General features: G+C 40.6%; 3 protein-coding genes across 5 annotated transcripts in view; 1 reads left to right on the forward strand and 2 right to left on the reverse strand.

The window, feature by feature from the left end:
* otoa (otoancorin) lies at window positions 1-9,831 on the forward strand (the record flags this gene model as incomplete). 3 transcript variants are annotated; one of them, XM_024268102.1, is given in 29 exon segments in its annotated part: window positions 1-302; window positions 898-971; window positions 1,068-1,114; window positions 1,260-1,281; window positions 1,462-1,510; window positions 1,797-1,932; window positions 2,057-2,119; window positions 2,209-2,402; window positions 2,484-2,617; window positions 2,897-3,015; window positions 3,096-3,235; window positions 4,036-4,141; window positions 4,256-4,471; window positions 4,532-4,702; window positions 4,802-4,942; window positions 5,053-5,102; window positions 5,188-5,308; window positions 5,387-5,505; window positions 5,582-5,723; window positions 5,867-6,060; window positions 6,130-6,220; window positions 6,295-6,418; window positions 6,493-6,701; window positions 7,163-7,312; window positions 7,382-7,524; window positions 7,610-7,746; window positions 7,866-7,963; window positions 8,129-8,282; window positions 9,482-9,831. In XM_024268102.1, coding segments are annotated over 28 exon segments (3,417 nt in total). In that variant the 3' UTR covers window positions 9,571-9,831.
* Window positions 9,832-11,086: 1,255 nt separating this feature from the next.
* On the reverse strand, window positions 11,087-18,529 carry znf687a (zinc finger protein 687a). Its single transcript, XM_024268104.2, has 11 exons — window positions 18,413-18,529; window positions 15,962-17,868; window positions 15,519-15,774; window positions 15,271-15,443; window positions 14,405-14,589; window positions 14,142-14,318; window positions 13,899-14,061; window positions 13,604-13,819; window positions 13,409-13,521; window positions 12,490-12,592; window positions 11,087-12,413 (listed from the first exon to the last, which is right to left on the reverse strand). The coding sequence occupies exons 2-11, from the start codon at window positions 17,843-17,845 to the stop codon at window positions 11,814-11,816; spliced, it is 3,870 nt and encodes a 1,289-aa protein (XP_024123872.1). The 5' UTR covers window positions 17,846-17,868; window positions 18,413-18,529; the 3' UTR covers window positions 11,087-11,813.
* An 812-nt stretch (window positions 18,530-19,341) lies between these two features.
* Window positions 19,342-19,993, reverse strand: part of LOC112143812 (26S proteasome non-ATPase regulatory subunit 4) — a 4,186-nt gene continuing 3,534 nt past the window's right edge. Inside the window, exon 9 of the mRNA XM_024268023.2 lies at window positions 19,342-19,969. Within this exon, the coding sequence (XP_024123791.1) occupies window positions 19,796-19,969 (174 nt within the window). The 3' untranslated portion in view covers window positions 19,342-19,795. The remainder of the gene's footprint in view (window positions 19,970-19,993) is intronic.

Here is a 19,993-nt window from a genome sequence, read left to right on the forward strand (position 1 = left end):
CAGAGTTACCATGAATTTGCCCCTTCGGCTTCAGCCTTTTGGAGAAACCGGAACATTTGTTCTGTGCCCAAATTTGGAGGTGGGATCATGTTAGAATAGAGCTTGTGTCATATACAGAAAGAAAAAAAAACAAGTCATGCACCTGCTTTGATTAAGTCAACAGGAGGTAAACGCCCATCCAGATCACATTAGATGAGAGATCACTGCAGAAGAAGAACATCCTCTGCGCTCTTTCTCTTGTGAGTGTCCTGCTTTTCCTTCAACCTTTTTCCAGGAAACTCAAGCTAGAAGACACAAATTCTGTAAGTACTGACAGCTTGATGCACAAATAAATTGAAGTTAAATTAAAAATTGTTTTGAAGTCATCATTTTCATAACCTTTTTGTTTAATTTTACTCCTGGAATAATGATCAACAAATAATTCTATATTATTTGGACTGTGGGTTGTGTAGATATTTGTTATCTGTGTTGTTTTCTAGAAATCAGAACATTTAGATGGCAAAGCAAACAAATTGAGCATAGGCAAAATACCAGCATGCAAATTTACTATATAGACCAGTGAAAGGAATCCAAAAGATTTACAGAAACTGGGCCTGAAATGCACATAAGGAGCAGATTAAAAAAAACACACACACACACAATTGTGCTGTTTTTGACTGCATGTTATCCTCAAAAGTACATGAACTCTCCCTTAGGGTCAGCAACAGAGAGAGTTACCAAGGAAGTAAGATCACAAAAGCTCACAGGAGGATGAAGTCTGCTGCTTACAAGGAAACAAGTCCCATAACAACTATATCACAACAACATTAAACATGAAAGTAGTTTAAAAAATGTTAAATTATAGGATTTAAATGAATTGTCCTTTGATGCAGAGTTGTTTTAATGCATGTTTGACAGAAAAGAGGCGTCCCTCATGGCTCCAAACGGCGGATTCTGTTTCTTTATTCTTATCATGACCTCTGCAGCTTTAGGTGAGTTATCTTTTTACTCCCCTTTTGTGATCAAGTTTAGATTCATATGGGCTCAATGCAAGCTTCCCTTTGCTGACTCAGCTCTACTGTGTTCAGCTCAGCCTCCAGACCTGACCGTGGACGACAAAACTGTCAAAAAACTGGTGAGAACCGTCCAGAGAGATCAAGATTAAAACGTTTTAGGCACATTCTTAATTTAAAGCATACTTTTTGTCATTTATTATTGTTATTTATTATTTCTGCATACAAGCATAACTTTATAACTGGAAAACTTTTCGTCATTTTCAGATGATGAAATGTCAGAGCAAAGGTGAGTGGGGTTATTGCTGCAGAAATATGAAAAATATAACTTAAAAATATATCATGTAAAGTTGTAAGTATTTAATTATTTATTTCAGTAATGTAAATGCTATTGAAGGCTGTGTTTTACTATGAGGCTCACAGGCGTGCAAACAAACTTCTTTTGTGACGTTCATGATGTCCTCTGCAGGATTCCCATTGCCTCCGATGTCGCTGCTGAATAGTGTCTTCAATAGCAGGTAATTTGGTATTGTGTGGGTCTTTCCTCTCTGTTGTGTTGCCTTTCTGACGAGGCCAGTTGTGGTCAGAGTTTATGAAAATGAGGCCAAGCGGCTCTGCCTGAACTAATGCATTGTATTTTCCATAAACAAAGAGTCTTTTCATTGTAAAATGATTCCTTTCAACGTTTTCTCAGAACCTTTTTTCTAGGTTCAGATTTATTTGTTGAGGGCTTTGTGGTCATGATGAATTTCTGTGTTCATTTTTATTAAATATTACTATTATTATTTTATTGTTGTTTTAAAGCGACTTGATTGCAGTGGACAGAAGCGCTGAGCAGTCCAGTACGATCCTGTCCAGCTTTCTACAAGTCTTGAATTCGGTCACTCCAGGCAGAAAAAATGACCCAATGAGTCAACTCGCCCAAATGAATGAAAAAATGGTAAGAGTACACTACAATACACAAAATGTTAAAGATAAAATAAATCTTCATTTAGATTATTCAGTATTTTTGTTATTTCCCCCTGCTAGATGCATTTTTACATTTTTTTCTTTCTTGTTTTCAGACACACAGGATGTTGAACTGCAGCCATCTTTCATTCATGATCCAAAAGATAAGAAACTCATCTGTGAGTGTCAAAAAAAATAAACTTTAACAAGTGTTTTATGGGCAATAATCTCCTCTGTAGCTGCAGGATAACATTTGTTGTTCCCACAGGATTCATCATCATGTTTTCTGAAAGCTTTTGTGGCTCCTCTGTCGTGGACGGCTTTAATAACCCAAAGGGCGAGCAGCATCGACCCAGACAGCTACAACGCCCTGCTGTGGGCAGCCAGACCTGTGCTGGAGGATGAACCCTCTGAAACGATGAAGCTTCCCACCAAAGTAGAGGGCCAAAACATGAAAAGCATGTATGTGAAAAACCTGTTATGTTATCGAGGGAGAGTTCTAATCAAGTGTTCCTAAAATGATCAAACCTTCTGGGACTTCAGGATGAACATGCTACGGGAAGTCTACAAATCCATGACTGACATTCAAAGGAGTCGAGTGCTCAACTGGGCAAAAGATCAGATCTTGGAGAATAATTTTAACTGTACGACGAGGCCGCCGACTGATCCCCAAGCAAGTAAGAAATCGGACTAAAATGCAGTCAAACATTTAATTCTTACATGGAAACAAGTTTAAAGTATGAGTGGTAACACAAATAAAACACAAGTGGGATTTTACAAGCACTTGTGATGTAGCAGTCAGGCTGCAAGGAGTGCACACTTATCACTTGTACCGCGTCCAGGTCCAGCCCATATCCACCCATAAGGAGATGATCATCATGAACCACATGAGTTTTTGACTTTCTGATGTTATTTTTCATCAAGTGAGAATGTCCACTCTAACATTACTTACACAGGCCTGATGCTTTATTGCAAACCATCCCTCCAGTGGTTGGATTCAGAGTCATTGTCCATCATGGGGCCCTACATCTCCCAGCTGATGCCAGAGGATATTGACTTTTGCCCCAAACATAAGGTGATGGGACTCCTTCAGAGACTCACACGCATTGGAAACCAAAAGTTAAACTCTTGTTGTTGTTGGTTTTCTCATTCCAGCTTTGTGAGTTTTTCCTCTCAGCTCAGCTCAGATCCAGCATGTATGGAGCAGCAGAGATGGGACCGAGCCTGAGCAAGAAGTTCCTCCAAAGAATTCAGGAGTGCTTCAGTGAAAATGAGTTTCAACACCATGTAGATAAGTGGGTATTGATTAAGTAATAGATTTGAAATAAAAAAAATGTAAGTAATCACAACTACATTTTAATAGTTTGCTTACATTCTTGATAATGAGGCCGACTTAAAAACCTTGTCAAAGAATGAAATTTGAGTGGAAATAACTCTAGAACAGCTTTTTATACCCAACTGAATTGAATGTTTCAAACACTGCTAAAGAAATAAATTTAAAATTGCTTGAAGTTCCAAAATTTTAACAACTTACTAATATACTCTTTTAACGTACAAGATACTTTTTATTTAGCTGCAAATAATTAGCTAAAATTGGTTGTTTTAAAACACTAAATGATACACTTTCAATTTTTACATTTCATTTTAATAAATAAATTATGCACTATAAGATAACGTTTTACATTGTGTTGTACCATTGACAATAACAATAAAAGACTGTCTATTTCTGTGGTTAAAACAATAAGATAAAGATTGATCTTGTTTTATTTTGTTTTTGCTTTTGTTTTTTCATCTTTAAATTTGGGTTAAGACCCTATCTATAGCTATATCCCCTAGCTAGCCAGATAACTTGTAAGCTATCCCCTAGCTAGCTAGCTATCTTTTATTTAGCTAAATAAAAGCTTGTAAACTAGCCAACTAAATAGCTAGATAGCTGACTAGCTATCTTTTATTTATAAAAGCTTGCTATCTAAATAGCTAGCTAGCTAGCTATTTTTATTTAGCCAAATAAAAGCTTGTAAACTAGCTAGCTGGCTAAAAAAAAGAAAGTTAAAGACTCATTCAAATAACTTCTTGTTTTCATTATTTTTTTCAGGCTTGGCCCACTGGCTTGTTATTATGATGCTCCAGACTTGACCTCTGACCTCTGCCAAAGACTGCTTTCTCAACTTAGTAACTGTAATTACACCCTAAACCCCATGGTTTGTCTTCTTCTTTTCAACCAAAGTCTCAGATGTTTTTTTTTATTATTCAGAGGACAATAACAACTGTGAGTTTTAGCTGCTTCTCTCTGTTTTGACTTTTTCCACATGAAGCTGAGGAAGCACCTTGTCAACTGCATGATGTCAAACTCCAGTGATTCTGAAGCTCTGCTTCACCTGGGCAGTGGTGTTACAATGCTAAGTCCTGAGCAGCTGTCTGCTCTCCCTGCGACCAACCTGAGTAATGTGCTTCAACGCCTGGGCTTCGATTTGAGATGGACGACTGGTCAGCTGCTCACCATCGTCAGGAACCAGCTGGGGGATAAGAAGGTGAGTTTTGGGGGATGAGAGTTCTATTTTTGCAGCTCCTGATGCTCTGCTCCTCCTCAGTGCGAAGAGGTGTCAGGTAAGGAGCTGCTGGCCCTTCAGTCGGTTGCAGCGGGTTTACCGACTTGCGCTCTCAAGAACGACAAAGTGGAGGAAATCCTGACAGACAGAGAAGCTCTGAAGAACATGTCCCAACAAATGAGGAAGGGGCAATTGAAGGCCATGCTTCAGGGGGTGAGTAAGCTTAGAAAATGAATGTTTTCTAAAGATCAAGGGGGTAATTATGTCATCTATACATAAAACCCCAGAGAAACCTGAATGTTTCTCTCTTAGCTGCTTGGAAAAATGAATCCCTCAGAGCTGGTGCAGAAGTTGCCAGGCCCGTTGCTTCGCAGCATTTCTCTCAGCAACCTCAACAAAGCAAACATCACCTCACTGGAGCAAGTGCAGAACAAAACCTGGAGTCGGTCACAGGTAACTCTTACCACATCAGAGTTAAAATGATATCCTTTAATTATCTTTCTCCTACATTTCCAGACTGTTTACATTTAAGAAATGCGTCATGTTTTGTGTCTCTTATACAGGCAGCTTACCTGGCACAGAAGATGTTTAAACTCAAGCAGCTTCAATTTCAGTGAGATCCACAGTTCTGTCATTTCAGTTCATTTATCAGTGAATACCACATTTTGTTCAATTTCTAATATTTGTTTCTGATGCAGGAGGCTGAATTCAGTCCTTCAGGGTGTAACCTGTGAGATGATTGACAATGTTTCAGACAGCAGTGTCATGGAAATGGCTCAGGCCATAACAAAGACCCCACAGTGGCTCTCCAAAGTCCAGGTGAGGATTTATGTACCAACAAACACGGCAAATCCAGGCAGTTAAAGCCGATGAACCCTTTATTGAATGTGTTTTCAGGCACGGTGTGCAGCCCAAAAACTGTTTCTAACTTTGGAAAAAGAGAGATCCGATTATTTTAAAACCATCACAGAACAGGAGCTGGATGTGATTCCCACCATGTTGTTACTGCACTTACCGTAAGCAGAGCATTTACTTCTATTTCTAATATGGCAAAAACGTAGATGTTTTTTAGCTCCTTTTCTGCATTTCCAGGCCTTGGAATGTGAAGGATTTGCCTGACTCCACGTGCCGGGCGTTTCTTGACAAAATGCAAACGGCTAACCTGAGCTCGCTGCCTCTTCATGCTCCATCACGGCCTGCAATTACCCAGAGAGCCCTGCTTTGCCTCTCTAATGTACAAACATTTCCACCAACACAAACATGTTGACTTAGTCTTGGTCTGTGACACACTATTGGAAGCACAAACATTTCTTCAATGGGATTTATCCACTACAACATTAATCAATCTTGTGGCTCCAACTTCCTGTGCATTTGCAGGGCAGAAACCTGTCAGAACTGACAATCGCAGATGTGTCCCGGCTTGGACAGCTTTTGTGCGAGGTGAAGCCTTCCCAAATACAGCAAATGGCTCCTGATGTCATCAAGTTCAGCCTCCGGACTATGGCTTTCTGCTTTCACATTGCCCAGCTCCACCGGCCAGATCTGATTCAGATGGTCAACCAGACTTTTGGGTAGGAAAACTTGGTGTTGGGAGACTCTTCAAAGAAAGCTGAGTCTGATGTGTTGCTGTTCGGTCGCAGGAATCCATCTGATTGGTCAGAAAAGACGATGGAGTGTCTTGGTCCCCTCCTTCTTTTGGATGATAACACCACATCCTTTTTACCCAATAAAGTAATCATCAAACCCACCGTTGCATCTTTGAATGAGCGTTAACTTGTAGATTTTAATCTTTTGGTTTCTGTCAGCCTTGGATGAAGGATGTTCTCGTTTTCCTGAGGTCCCGCCTCCACTTCACTTCAGATGTTCTGCAGAAGAAGCTGTTTGATCTGACCACCAGCCCATCCAGTGCTGCACGCAGAAAAAGAGGAAGTAAGAGACTTTATTTCAAATGATCAGGAATATTTAAATCTAAAAATTTAATTATCTACTCATTTACCTTTTAGTTGCTGGTAGTGGAAGTGGCTCAGCCGTCAATGCAATAGATCCCAGCGAGAAGTTGATCGAAGAACTGGGAATGAACAACGTCTACTGGACAGCACCAAAGCTGGAGACGATGTCCAACAGCACATTTCTGGCTGCCGTAGAAACCCTAGGAGCAATACCTGGTTACAGTGCAGACCAGCTGCAGGTGCTCAGTCACAAAGGAGTTCAGGTACAGAGCTTAAATAAAAGGGAACTATTCCTTTTAGATCCAGTTAGAGGAAAAGTCCTCTTTCTTTTTATCTTTGCTTTTTTTGATTCTGAAATAAGGAGCTGCTGTAATCAATTTCAAAAAAATAATAATACGGCAAAAACTGACTCTTCAGATGGTAGAAAGACCTTTCTTTCAAGAAAAATTGTTTTTTTCTGTCTTGCTAGAAAAATAATTTTAATTATTACATATTATTATTCACCCAATTGGCAGATTTTTTGCTAACTTTAGGAAAATATTTTTAAGAATTTTTGACTAATTTCTTAATCAAACTATTTTTTATTAATCTAATTTACTTTATGAGTACTTGAATCATTGCACAGAAACCTTTAAGTCCTGTTTCACTAAAGAGCTGTTTTCCTTTTCTGAGGTTTTTCTATTTTTTTGGAGTCTAAAATGCTTTATTCTCTTTTCCCCTGCAGGCTTTTGGTCCAGTAACTCAGATGACAGAGAGAGATGTTGCACGGTTGGGATGTATTACTCGGGGTTTCTCCGACTCCAACTTGGAGAAGCTTCCCTTTTCTCTGGACATACTAGAGGGGATCGCTCACTGTGGTTGGAACAACTCGCAGGTTCATTTACAGACGTGGTCATGTCTAATATACCAAGTTCTCTCTTAAAGGGGGTTTCTGTCTCATTAGATGACGTCAGTGTGGAAAAGTGTTGCTAAATACAACAACCTGACAGTGCACAGGATGGGAGCTGCAGAGATGGTTGCACTGAACCGCTTCATCTGTGGTCTGAACTCCAGTGAGATCCGTCAGCTGAGTGTGGACGCCTTTAGGTTTGTGCAACACACACACACACACAAACACAAAAAAGCAAACCACTAGCAGATTTGAGATCATGGTTCTGTTTGTGTGTCACAGGGACGCCGTGGGCTCCATAGATGCAGTTCAATGCTCATCTAACATGAAAAAGCTGCTCAAGAACCTCACAGTGTCGGCATTTGGAAATCCAAGCACCTGGACTGAAGCGCGAGTGTCTGACTTACACAGCATCATTGGTGAGATGGTTCCTCCTCCTTTGAGTCGTATCAGTGCTGTGTGTCGACTCCTGTAGAGAGGATTTTTGTTTTCTAATCCCTTCTGGGTCAAAGATTGTTTCCTGTGTTTTCTCCTGCAGCTGGGTTGGATGCGGCTGAAATGGCTTCTCTCAAACCGTCCGTCTTTGCTTTTCTGACTGAGAGCTGCGTCCCACATATTCCTCCAGAAAACTTGGCGGTGAGTTCCTCCAACCAGACGGCAGCTGAGCGAAAATCAAAAGTCAATTTGATGATGCTTTTATACTTTTATACTCTGTAAATCTCAAAAGAACAAATGTGAATTTGAGGTTTTTGCTGAAGTAAATGTATTTAAGGGTTATTTATTTATTTTTTTTCCCATCAGGCACTGTCTGTTGCTCAGCTGGAGGCTCTCGGCCCCGACAACGCTGCCTTGCTGACCAGTGGACAGCGGGCAGTGCTGAGTGGAGACCAGCTGGCTGCAGTTCAAAGAGCTGCAACTGGTTCTACTGCTCCACCACAGAACTCTGCACAGTCTGGTAAAGCATACAAACAAAATGACAAAAAAATAATCTGTGTGTGTGTTTAATAACATTTAATAATAGTAGCAGAGTCAGACTTAGCAGTTTGGGGGCCCCAGGTGAACAATAACACTCTGCACCAGTTGTATTAATAGTTTTAGTTAGGTTTTACTAAAAAAATAAAAATAAAAAAAATAAAATAAAATGATGGAGCAAAGCAGTTCATTATGAAGTGGCGTCAATACCATAAAGAAAATGCTCTCAAAAGGATAATTTACTCTCCTCCTTTTTTGCGTTTTCCCTCCTTTTCATTTTCTTACAAGGGATTATTAAGGACCACAATAAAAAATGATAAATGTATAAAAATATAAGAATAATGTCTTGAGATTTTGAGAAAAAGTCAACATTTCACAAGAACAAGAAATCTTAAATGTATGACTCAATTTTACGTGGGACACGTTTCAAAATAAAATTGTAATTTGATCAAAATAAAGTACATTTGCAAAACATTTAAGCAGATTAGGCAACATTCACGAGTGGTGTGATGTCCATCTCAATTCTATAAATTGTTTCCAACACAAGTTAAACAGTTAATGTTTGTTTGTATCTTTTTAATAAATGCTTTAAGTTAAATGGGACATGCAATTTTTGGGAAAAAAAACTTGACATTTTCCTTGTAAAATTTTTGACTTTTTTCTCATGATTTTACAACTTTGTTCTTGTGAAATATTTTTACTCATGACTTTTTTTTTACTTTTCTTGCATAAATTTACAATTTTATTCGCATCTAATTTTGACTGTTTTCTCATAGATTTAGGAATTTATTCTTGTAAAATTTAGTCTTTTTTTATCACAAGTCAAGTTTTTTTTGTCAAATTTAGACTTTTTCTCTCCTTATCCTAGGATTTTGTTCTTGTAAAATATAGATTTTTCTACCATCAGTTTAAGACTTTATTCTTATTTAATTTTAAATTTAATCTCATAAATTGATAAATTTATAAGTATTCATAATAGGGCCCCAAAGCGTTGGGGGGCCCTTTGCAATCCCCTACCTTTACGTAATGGTAAGTCTGCCGCTGAACTTTAAAACTTAACATTTTGTAAAATTTGTGGCAGGAATTAATCAAATACTCTAATATGTACTTTAAAAAGTTACCTGGTGTTCCTACTGACTGTGGCTTCTTAATGTAACCTTAATGTTCTCATGTGACTTTCAGATTCTGGAGCTCCTGCTCTGATGGGCGACGGGTTCTGCCTCCTGGTGAAGCCTCTCCTGCTTCTCATCACAGGAGTCCTGCTGCTGTGAGAACCCAGTTCTCCCTTCCTGCTGCAATCAAAGCACACGACACTTTTCCCTCCTCGTGCACTTAGAATCTCATCTCTAGACATTTGTTGAAGACAGGTGAAGACCAGTTTTAGATTGGAGGAAAGTGGTTTAGCGATACAGTAGTGATGTCATTTTGTGAATCATATCTTGTAAAAAGTTACATTTAAATTAATTATAAAAGTTGAAGCTGAAATGTGTGTTGGGATCTTTAAAAATCCTCTTTAAGTAAATAAAATAAAATATTGATTATATATTTTATTAATAAAAAATAATTTCATCGTTGAAAATTAATATTTTAAAAGAATAACCAATTCCAGAGTTGGCCTTGGAGAAAACCCAGGACTCACTCGAGAGACCACATCTCTTGGTTGACCTGAGAAGGCTTCAGGGTCCCCCCAGAGGAGATGGAGAAAGTGACCGGCAGAGGAAAGGCTGGGCATCTTTGCTTTAACATGTGACCCAGTCCTGGATGAGCAAAATAAGATGGATGATGGAACGAATTCCTCTTCTGGGCTGCACGGCGGTGCAGTGGTTAGCTCTCTCGCCTATGATGGACTGGCAACTTGTTAAGTTGGAAAATTGATGGATTGAATGAAACAAAATGGTCCAAACACACATTTAATATTGCAGACCCACATTATTTCACTGCTCTGACTTATAACCCCTTTTCAACTTTATTCGTTTATTTTTCTAAAATCTTTGTACCATCTTTCCTAAAACACACACTGATGTGACATTTAAAGATGAAATTTGTGTTTAGTGTTTTTAACACGTTCTTGTGGCATTTTTCTAATGATGGAGGTCACAAATAAAGAAAATTTACCTTAAAATTGTATTTAAGTATTTTGTATTCAAAATGAAGTACCCGCCGATCCCAGAAAGCCAAAATCCCATAGACTTCTATGGAGAAATAAACAGCTATTATTCAGTCGTTCTGTTTGGGAGAATAACCATTCTTGTTCTGGTACCTCTTTTTCACATTTTCTTGCTAAACTAAATTTTTTTCCCATGACATATTTTCTTTATCACGAGTTATAAACTGACCAATCAGAAGCCTCAGTGGAAACATGTGGTGCCCAGTGGCCCCACCTACATTGTTCAAAATCTTTGACAGATTCTCCAGAACCTGCTATCAGTGGAAGGGGTGTGGCTTTTAAACAAGTTCACTCCAGATTTGCAAGAGAAACGACGACTCAGACCAACTCGGACCAATCACTGCTTACTGATGTTGTCTGGTTCCAACATGGCGGAGTCGTTCCGTGGAAAAATGGAGACTGAATTTACCTCATTTCGTTGGAACTGGAGGTAAGGCGTTTCCTAAGGGTGACGTCACACTATGCTTTGTTCAAAAGATGATGATATATGTCCATAGTTACATAACAGGGAGAGGAAGGGGGTGGGGTTACCAACAGACCCACCCCCACAACACTTTTAGATCAAAAGATGATGACTGACACAATTTATGAGGAATATCAAAAAGGAACACAAAGGTACGTGGCTCAAGGATTTTTATTCTCTTTAAGTGTCCAGGACTAAAAAACACGTTAAACAAGTTCATGTTCGGAGGAAAGTAAAAAGAATAATCATCTTGCAAAAAGAACAATTTGTTTTTACAGGATTCTGATAGATTTAGATAAATATTTAGCAAAACTATTTTACTTACATGATTTTAATTGAATTTTATATATATATATATTGTGTGTATGCGTGTTTAACCTAATTTATTAAATGTGTTAAATTATTGTTACTTTTTTAGTACAATTACAGACTTTAAATGTTCAAAGATGGATGTTTCTACAGTAACACATAAATCATAGACATTTTACCTCCATTAAACTTTAAAAACAAAATGTAAAGATGCGCTACAAAGATACAAAACAAAGGTTAAAGATATCTAAAAATATAATATACTTCACAAAATGTCTGTCAAAGTGAAACTATTTTCTGAGTGAGAACTTTTTTTAATTCTGAGATGCTAAAAAAGACTTTCATGATGACTGTTGCATTTATTTATGTAAATGTCTAATTGAGCCTCCAGGAAACAGGAAGCGGTTTTGACGTCTTTAATATTGTGGCTGAAGTGCAGCAGATCCTGAGTTTTAAACTTGTAAAAACAGTGCTGAGAAGCTCTTTGGTTACGTGGGTGCACAGGTGAATGAGCCCCCCATGACTAAAACAGTAAAGGCACTTGCAGGGATTTTCTCGGATACTCACCCGTGCATTCAGATGGTTTTTCCTGCATTTCTTGCAATAATAAAAGCCATGCCGTGAGTTCTGAAATGTGTGTTTAGGTCGGATGTCTTTTCAAAGTGTTTGCCACACACCTTACAGGCCAGCCCTCCCTCCTCGTCCTTTCCCTGACCCGTGGACGGTTGGTTGGACGGGGAGGCTGGCGCCGAGCCGTTCAGGTGGCCTCTGTCGCTGGGGTTTGTGGTGTTGCCGGGGGAGGGTGCCGGGTGCCCACCGAGACTTTGCGGGCCGTCACCGGATGCGTCTTTCACCTTGTGTGAGATGAAGCGGTGGCGGGACAGGGAGGATGAAGATGTGAAGCAGGCGCCGCACTGCAGACACTGCAGGCCAGTGCTCTCCGCGGCGCTCTGTCTGTGCTGGCTGATGTGCTCCTGAAACGCCGCCTGGACGTCTGTGGAGAAGCCGCAGGGAGCGCAGCTGAACACAGACTCGGAGGGAGCGCAGGAGCGCAGCTTCTTCGCCGGACTCATCCTGTGTGTGGAGTCTTCGTCGTGCTCCACCTTCACCCCTCTGCGCTTCCGGCGAGACCTCACGCTGTCCTGCTCCGATGAGCTGTCGGCTTCATATCCTCTCTGCAGTTTCACAAACTACATCTGAGAAAACACGCCTGCCATCCGTTTTGTAATGAGAGCGGCGGCAGAAGCTTACCGTCCCTCCATCCTGGTTCAGGCTGTCCACGCCGTGCCTCAGCTCAATGTGTCTCTCCAACATGGCTCTGCTGCTGAAGGTTTTCTTACTCTCACAGCAAAACCTACAAACACGTTTAAGACGTACTTTAATGCAGTGGTCCCCAACCCCAGGGCCTGGTTTTTTCAAACCAGAAACGACTTCTACAAACGACAACATTGTTTCATTGAATCTTCATCATCTGTTAAAAAAAATAGATTTTTCTTATCTATCTGGAGCAAAATTTCTTGTAGTAGTATTTCATATTAAGAATAGATTTTCAAAATCTTAAAAATGCCAACTTTGGCCCAGTTCGGACCGGTCCGTGAAAATATTGTCTCATTTAAACCAGCCTGTAGCCTGAAAATGGTTAGAGACCAGTGCTTTAAGGATTTGACACATCATTGATAGTTTCAATTTTACTCTGTTAGCTGTAGTGAATTTACTTAAAGACCCACTCCAATGAAAACTTGGTTCTGAACATGTTCTTGCAGCATTTTTCTTAATATGGAGGACAAATATTAAGAAAATTAAACTTAAATATGCACTTTATCAATCATCTTCTTCTAACAGCATTTGTTGTCTGAAAAATATTTTATATTTGGAGATGATAAAGGTCACATGGTCCTCTCTAATTCATTTTCTGGTCTTCAATCTGGAAATCTCACCCTTCAACTGCATCTTTAATAAATCTGGAGCAAACTCTGAGGATGGCTGGTCACACCAAATTGAAAAAAATGAAACCACAAAAATTAATTTCAGCTTTAGCACCGTTTTAGCTTTTGATGCACAAATAAAGTCCTTCAAACAAAAACAAAAAAATGTGATATTTTTATTCTATTTATCTCTACTAAAGGGAAGTTTTTGTGCTCCTTTTCCTCTAAAGGGATGGAATACTCACTGACAGCGGAAGCCCCGGCTCAGAATTTTGTGTTTGTCCCGGATGTGGCGCCTCATGCTGGAGGTGGTGGTGAAAGAGCTCTCACACTTGTTGCAGGGAAACTTCTTCAGCGTCTGAACACACAAACATTCACATGTGGGGTTCTTTCGGTTTAGCTCTTAAGTTGATCATAAGCCGTTTTGCTCGCTTTGAGACCTTGCCGTGCTGTTTGCTCATGTGGTTGATGTAGTCCTCCTTCTCCATGAACTGCAGGTTGCAAGAATGACACTTCCAACCTGAAGGTGCTTTGATCCTTTCAGCCTTGACTTTCCTTTTCATCCCCTTTTCCGGCTCCCCCTCTCCCTCGGAGCTCTTGAAGCTCGCAGAGGCAGGTGACACCAACTCTTCTTTAATGGCAACGGTCTTGTGGGTCTGAGGAACGTTAATAAAAAAACAATGAAATAAATGAATTGCGGGGGTTTTTGTGTCTGAATATTTAAGACAGAGCTACCTTGAAATGTTCCAGCATTGAATGTCTCTGAGAGAACAGCTTGTTGCACTCGGGACATTTAAACACCTGCACCCTCTGGTTGGTTAAATGAGTGTCAAAGTGGGTGTGCAACACGTGCTTATATGTAAAAACCGTGTCACACATGACACATTTATAGATTAGCCTGCAAAGAAATAGAAATCAAAGTTAGTTTATGTGAAAGGAAAGTTAGACCAGACCACGTTGAGTGTGTGTTTTACATACAAAGTCTGTCCCTCGGTGAGATCTGGATGTTGGGTATTAATGTGGCTCTGTACGCTGGGGGCAGATTTGAAAGCCATGGGGCAGCTGGGGCACTTGTGGAACACGTCGCAATGAGCCTGCTGGATGTGCGACTTCACAGAGTTCAGACCTCCAAACACCACCAGGCAGCTGGAGCATCTGTAAGAACAGGGAGGCGAAGGAAAAGTCGATCTAAAGGCAGAAGATGATTGAAGGTAGAGGTGACGTGAACCGGGAGGCCGTACCTGTAGCCAACACGACGAGAGAAATGCAGGCAGGTCTCGTATAAATGCTTCTGGAACAGCGGCTGTTTGAGTGTGAGGCCGCACTCCGGGCAGACGTGTGGCTGGCTCCCTTGGTGGAAGCGCTGATGTGCCGCCGAGCTGCAGTGGTTGGGAAGCAGCATGGTAGGGGAGCACTCTGTACACGACTGGATAAACCGGGAAAAAAGCCATAAGAGTCAAAATTTAGAAAACACTAAGTAAAAACTTAAAAACTCATACTAAAAACACAATTATTATTACTTTTAGATTTTAAGGAAATAAAATGGGTCAAAAAATCTCAGCAAACCAGGAAGTTATTCTATAGTTTTATAACTTAGATTTATGTTACAAGCAGGAAACATTACAATAAGCTAGAATTATAGTGAGGTGGAAAAATATCCCAAACATTAACAGAAATTTAAATTTCTCATCAAAAGTAAGATGTTTTAATCCTATCTTGTAGTATTAGAACGATGGACTGTATGTGAGAACTGGACAGAGCAAGTATTTATTTATTTATTTAAGGATCCCCATTAGTCTCAACCAAAGGTGAGACTATTCTTCCTGGGGTCCACAAGTATGACATCATCCATATGGAAGAGCTATGTCTGAATTACCACCCTAATCTCCAACTACAAAAAACAAAATAAGATAAAAGCCTACGAATAATTTATTCCTATTTATATAAAATAATCCAGATGCCTATATAAACTAAGTACATTATGGTCTCGAAAAAAAAAGTTAGTATTTACAACTTTAAATTATTTAAATGTCCCTCCCACTGCTATATACAACTGTCTCCCTTTCTGACCCCCCCTACAGTCATTGCTTAGAATAGAAAAACTTACAGTACTGTGAGCAGCTTTGACCTCCTGAAAATGGTCCGCCAGCTCCTCTTTACTGCTAAACTGAGCTTGACACTCTGGACATTTAATGCTAGTGTTTGGTGCCGCCTCCGCTCCTTTGCCGGTCAGTGACCAGAGCTTTGAAGTGGCCTGCCCCAACACTGAAGGAGATGACCCTAAAGGGGTAAAATATAATAGAGTTGGAGACACTTTAAAGCAAAAGAACAACCAATCCACAAAGATTCTCCAACCTTCTTTTGCTGCTTCTGGCTGGCTGATCATCAGGTCTACAGGCACAGGCTTCATGACTAGGTGGGAACACTGCATGATCAGGCCTCTCTCCTTGTGCTCCCTGGCGTGTAAGAGCAGGCTGCACTTGTTGAAGAAGGCCAGACGTTTGGCGCAGTGATTGCAGGTCACCTCGATTCGGAGCGAGCGGCGGTCATAGTGCTGCGCCAAACTCTGCTCCAGGGCAAAGGCGTCCCCACACTCCAGGCAGCGGTAACCCTGAGGAGCATCGGACAGGCTTTCTGTGAGATGTGAAGCCTGATAATCCCTTATGGAGCACAATTTATACAACTGTTTTAACTCCTTCATTTCATTTGTCCGCCATATATAGCAATATATTTTCGTAAATACCTGTTTTCAAGTATTTGAAGTTCTAAAGTATAGTTTTTTTTGATCAATCATTTACCTGTGCTGGAAGACTAATGCCCCACTCTGCAGGCAGGGGGGAGCTCAGCTCTGGTTTATAAGTGGGAAGCAGGTTCTTGTTGTTGAGGATTTTGTTGAAAGCTTCGACCAGGTTGGACTGGTTCTTGGAAATGATGGCCCCCGTGCTGTTGACGATCGACGCCGGTCTGCCGCTGGCTTGTGTGGGAAGTGCAGGTAGAGTTGAGGGCAGCGTCATTCCGGTGTTTAGAGTTTTCTGACCCAGACTGCGGAGGTTTAAAGCGCCCGCGCCGACTCTGGCAGAGGAGATAGAGGGCAGCGCTGCCGTTTTCGTGATGCTCACTGCTGTCGCAGACACTTTGGGCTTGGTCTCCACGGAGGATTCTTCTCTGATTGTTTCTTGCAGTGTTTCTGTAAACTCTGACTGCAGCGCTAACTCCTTTTTAGATCTTGCACTTAAACCATCTTGTGAATTTTTGGAGTTGTCCACACTTTTTGCAGATCCTTTCACACTTCTTTTAGATGCTCCACCTGTCACAGTCCTTGTGATGCTGCCAGTGGGCATTTTGATTTTCACCTTGAGGGGTCGCAGAGGAAATGAGGCCGTCTCAGTTGCACAGGAGGATGTTGTATCTTTAGTGTCAGCGCTGCAGTTCTCTTTATTTGGTTCGTCTCCATCTCCAGCCACTTCTTCACTTCGTCTCCCTGGTTTGTCATCCTGACTTGACTCTGCTTCCTTGAGCTCCTGCTGCTGGTGAGAAGATTCCTTGTTACTCGAGGCTGATCCTGGCAGTGCAGCCACATCAGAGCTGCTGCTCTGGTTGGTTAACAGACAGCCTGTCTCACTGGGAGGGGGGCTCTCAGGTGAGTCTCTCTCATCAATCACATGCTCTGGGTATAAATTCTCCTGGACTACTGTTGAGTTTGTGCTGGCAGGAAAAGGGGAATGATGGGCTTTCTGGGGGGGTGGATCTGATGTGGAAGAATTTGGGGAAGTAGGTGTTCCATCTTTCCCATGCTGGGTGAAGACAGGAGAACTTCTTCCACCCTCACCACTCTGGGATTTACTTTGTGTCAGTGCAGAGCTAAAAGACAGTTTAGGAGGATCAGGAACAAGAGACGATGCATTCCCAGGATGCTCAAAAAGATCGGAATGCAGTTTTGTTTTGTTATTTAAAAGGGGAGAAGTGACGCATTCTGGACCCTCCTGGATCACCAGCGGACTTCCTATATCTGGCTCTGAATCCTCCTCATCCATATTTATAACACGCTTGATTTCAGTATCCATGTTTCCATTTTGAGCTACAGTGGAGGATGACTGACTGTCCTGAGGATGGCGTGCCTGGCTCTGAAGCAGAGGTGGAGGCAGTAACACGTCGGCAGACTTTGAAGACTGTGAGTAGAGAAGGGGCCTCAAACCATCAGCGGCTTTAGAGGTTCGCTGTGAGGGCCGAGACTCGGGTTCTTCATCTTGCTCAGAAGGAGAATTGGATGGCGACGAGGCCCACAGCTGCGGGAGGCATGGCGTTCGATTACAAACCATTTGGTCTTCAAACCTGCTCATCATCTCAGAATCCATGGACGAACTTGGAGACGTCTTAGGACCGAGCTGTGGTGTCGGAGCATCATGAGACGTTGGGTCCAGTTTGGCAGGAATCGGCGAGGTCAAGACGCCGTCTGAAGAATCATCCGTTTTATCCTTAACAGGCTTCTCTTCAACAGACTCTGATCTCCCTGTGTTCTTAACAATCACGCTGACCACAGGAGGCTCACTTGGAGGAGCATTCGCCCTCGGCTCGTCGCGCTGCTCCTCTGGATTGGACTGTATAGCTTCCTGAGCGTTAATGTCCGGAATATCAAAGGCTGCCAGCAAATCATCGAAATCTGGGGTCTTCATGTCCCCCATTGCCAGGTCAAGGCTCAAGACCCCTAAAAGCAACAGATATTTCAAGTTAATTGTACTTTCTGTATTAGTTGGATGAATAATTTATTAGATCCAGATGAATAGATCATAAAAAACATAAAAAAGAAAAAAAATAGCATATAAAGATGCATGGAAACCAGATAAAACAGTATTTTATAACAATAGAATGACTATATGACAACATGTGTTGGCATATATTACAACAGAGTGGTGTGACACGACACTCTTATTCAAAACAAAGTAAACAGATGGTGGCTTTCTGTGCAAACAAATATCTGCCTCGCGCAAAGTCATAAATGACAGAACTGATAAAAGCACAACGTCGGACACGGTTTAAAGCAACAAACTTCAGCGTCATTCTGCAACAAGTGTCTGCTGCTAACACGTAGCGCAGCGACATGCTAGCTAGCCGCACGACTCAACCGACTCAAAGTGGCTCGAACCCGCACGCTGGTCACCACGCCATCACTTCTAATAGTGTCAAATAAATCAAGTATATTGCATATTACGTTTTGAAAAACTGACGTTAATACGAAGTTATTTTGTTACCTTTCTGTTTGCGAAGTTGGTTCCTGACTTTCGATCTGGGCGCATGCGTTTTACGTCATCAAGTCGCGCGACTCAACTAGTTTGAAAATTCTTCTGTTGTTTTTATGAGTCCCTTTGCAGCTCGGCGGGTTTAAGACATATTTTTAATACTTTATGTTTTTCTTAGCTTAAAAACATGTAAATTAAAGTATATTTCTGTAAAATAAATATTGCTACAGTAGTATATTTACAGGTTTAGAACATTCAAAACACTTTAATGTAGTGTTAAATGCAAACTTAACAAAATATGCGCTTAACTAAAGAAATACACAAGTTAAGAAACACTTTTTTTAAAGGCCTGGTAAAGTACTTAATGTAAAAAACAAAACATTAAAGTTGTATTAAATAATTACCCATAATATAAGTGAAACTACTACAGTTATTAGATCCAGGACAGAAAAGGAGGCTAAATGTGCTTACTTTTTAAATTGCACTACGAAGATCCATAAGATTAAATCTAAAGATTTGGCTTATTGGACTTTCCCTTTGACGCACAACATGAAGATCAGACTAAACAAAGACTCCACTCTCATAGGATATGAAGCAGCATCACAGTTTATCAAATGTTTGGATACCTTGGAATGTCAGCTGGGATAGGAAGATGCCCTCCCCTGCAAACCCCATGGGAAACTCTAATCCGACAGATAAATACGATGTTCTCCCGATGATTGACCTCCTCTTCCTTACCAGAATAGTAACATTTCTGTGAGCTCTCTGCTCAGAAACTGTCACTAAACACTTCTCTAAAATCTAACAAGCGTTTTTAACTACTTTATTTGATCCAATAACTACAGAAATGGGTCAAGACATTTTTTTTTTGTCTCCACAGAAATAACTCAAATCAAGAAAGAACTGAAACGGGTACCATGTCAATAGACACTAAACAGAGCTCTGTGATAAACTTAATTTTATTTCCTGATTTACCACTACTCCAGTAAAACTCTTTTTTCCACAAAGGTTGAACTGGTGCAATTCTACAATATTTGAAGGTATATTTCAGCTTAAAGAAAGTTAAACTAGGTACATTTTACCAGTTGTGCAATGCAAGTGAAAACCAGTAAACATTTACTTGTGCAGAGAAAATGCTTTCTTGTTCTATAGATTTATTGAATCAGTGTTATTTTCCTGGAAATTTTTCTTACAAAAGAGTCAAACAAAAAAAAAAGAAGAAAAAAAAGGACCAGACTATGTCCTAAGGTACAGAAAAGGCTGTTTACTCGTTACAGAAATACATAAAAAAGATGACCCAGCTGGTCTGAATGGAGCAACCTTTGAATAAGCACATGCATTCAGTTCTCTTTTATTGATCATACTGTTTTTTTTAGGATTGCTTTCACTACACTGTCACTTCTTTTTCTCCTCTTCATCCTTTTTTGTATCCGGTTTAGATCCGGCCTGAGAAGCCAGCGAGCCCATGGCGTTCCGTATTGCCTCGTTGTTGGGGTCAACACCTGGGAGGTTCTCTAAAACGCTTCGAATAAACTCCGGGTCCTGCATGACATCATAGTCCTCTTCATCCTAGACATGAGAACAACATCGTAT

Source organism: Oryzias melastigma, linkage group LG16 (genome assembly GCF_002922805.2).
Source record: "Oryzias melastigma strain HK-1 linkage group LG16, ASM292280v2, whole genome shotgun sequence".
NCBI classification, from domain to species: Eukaryota; Metazoa; Chordata; class Actinopteri; order Beloniformes; family Adrianichthyidae; genus Oryzias; species Oryzias melastigma.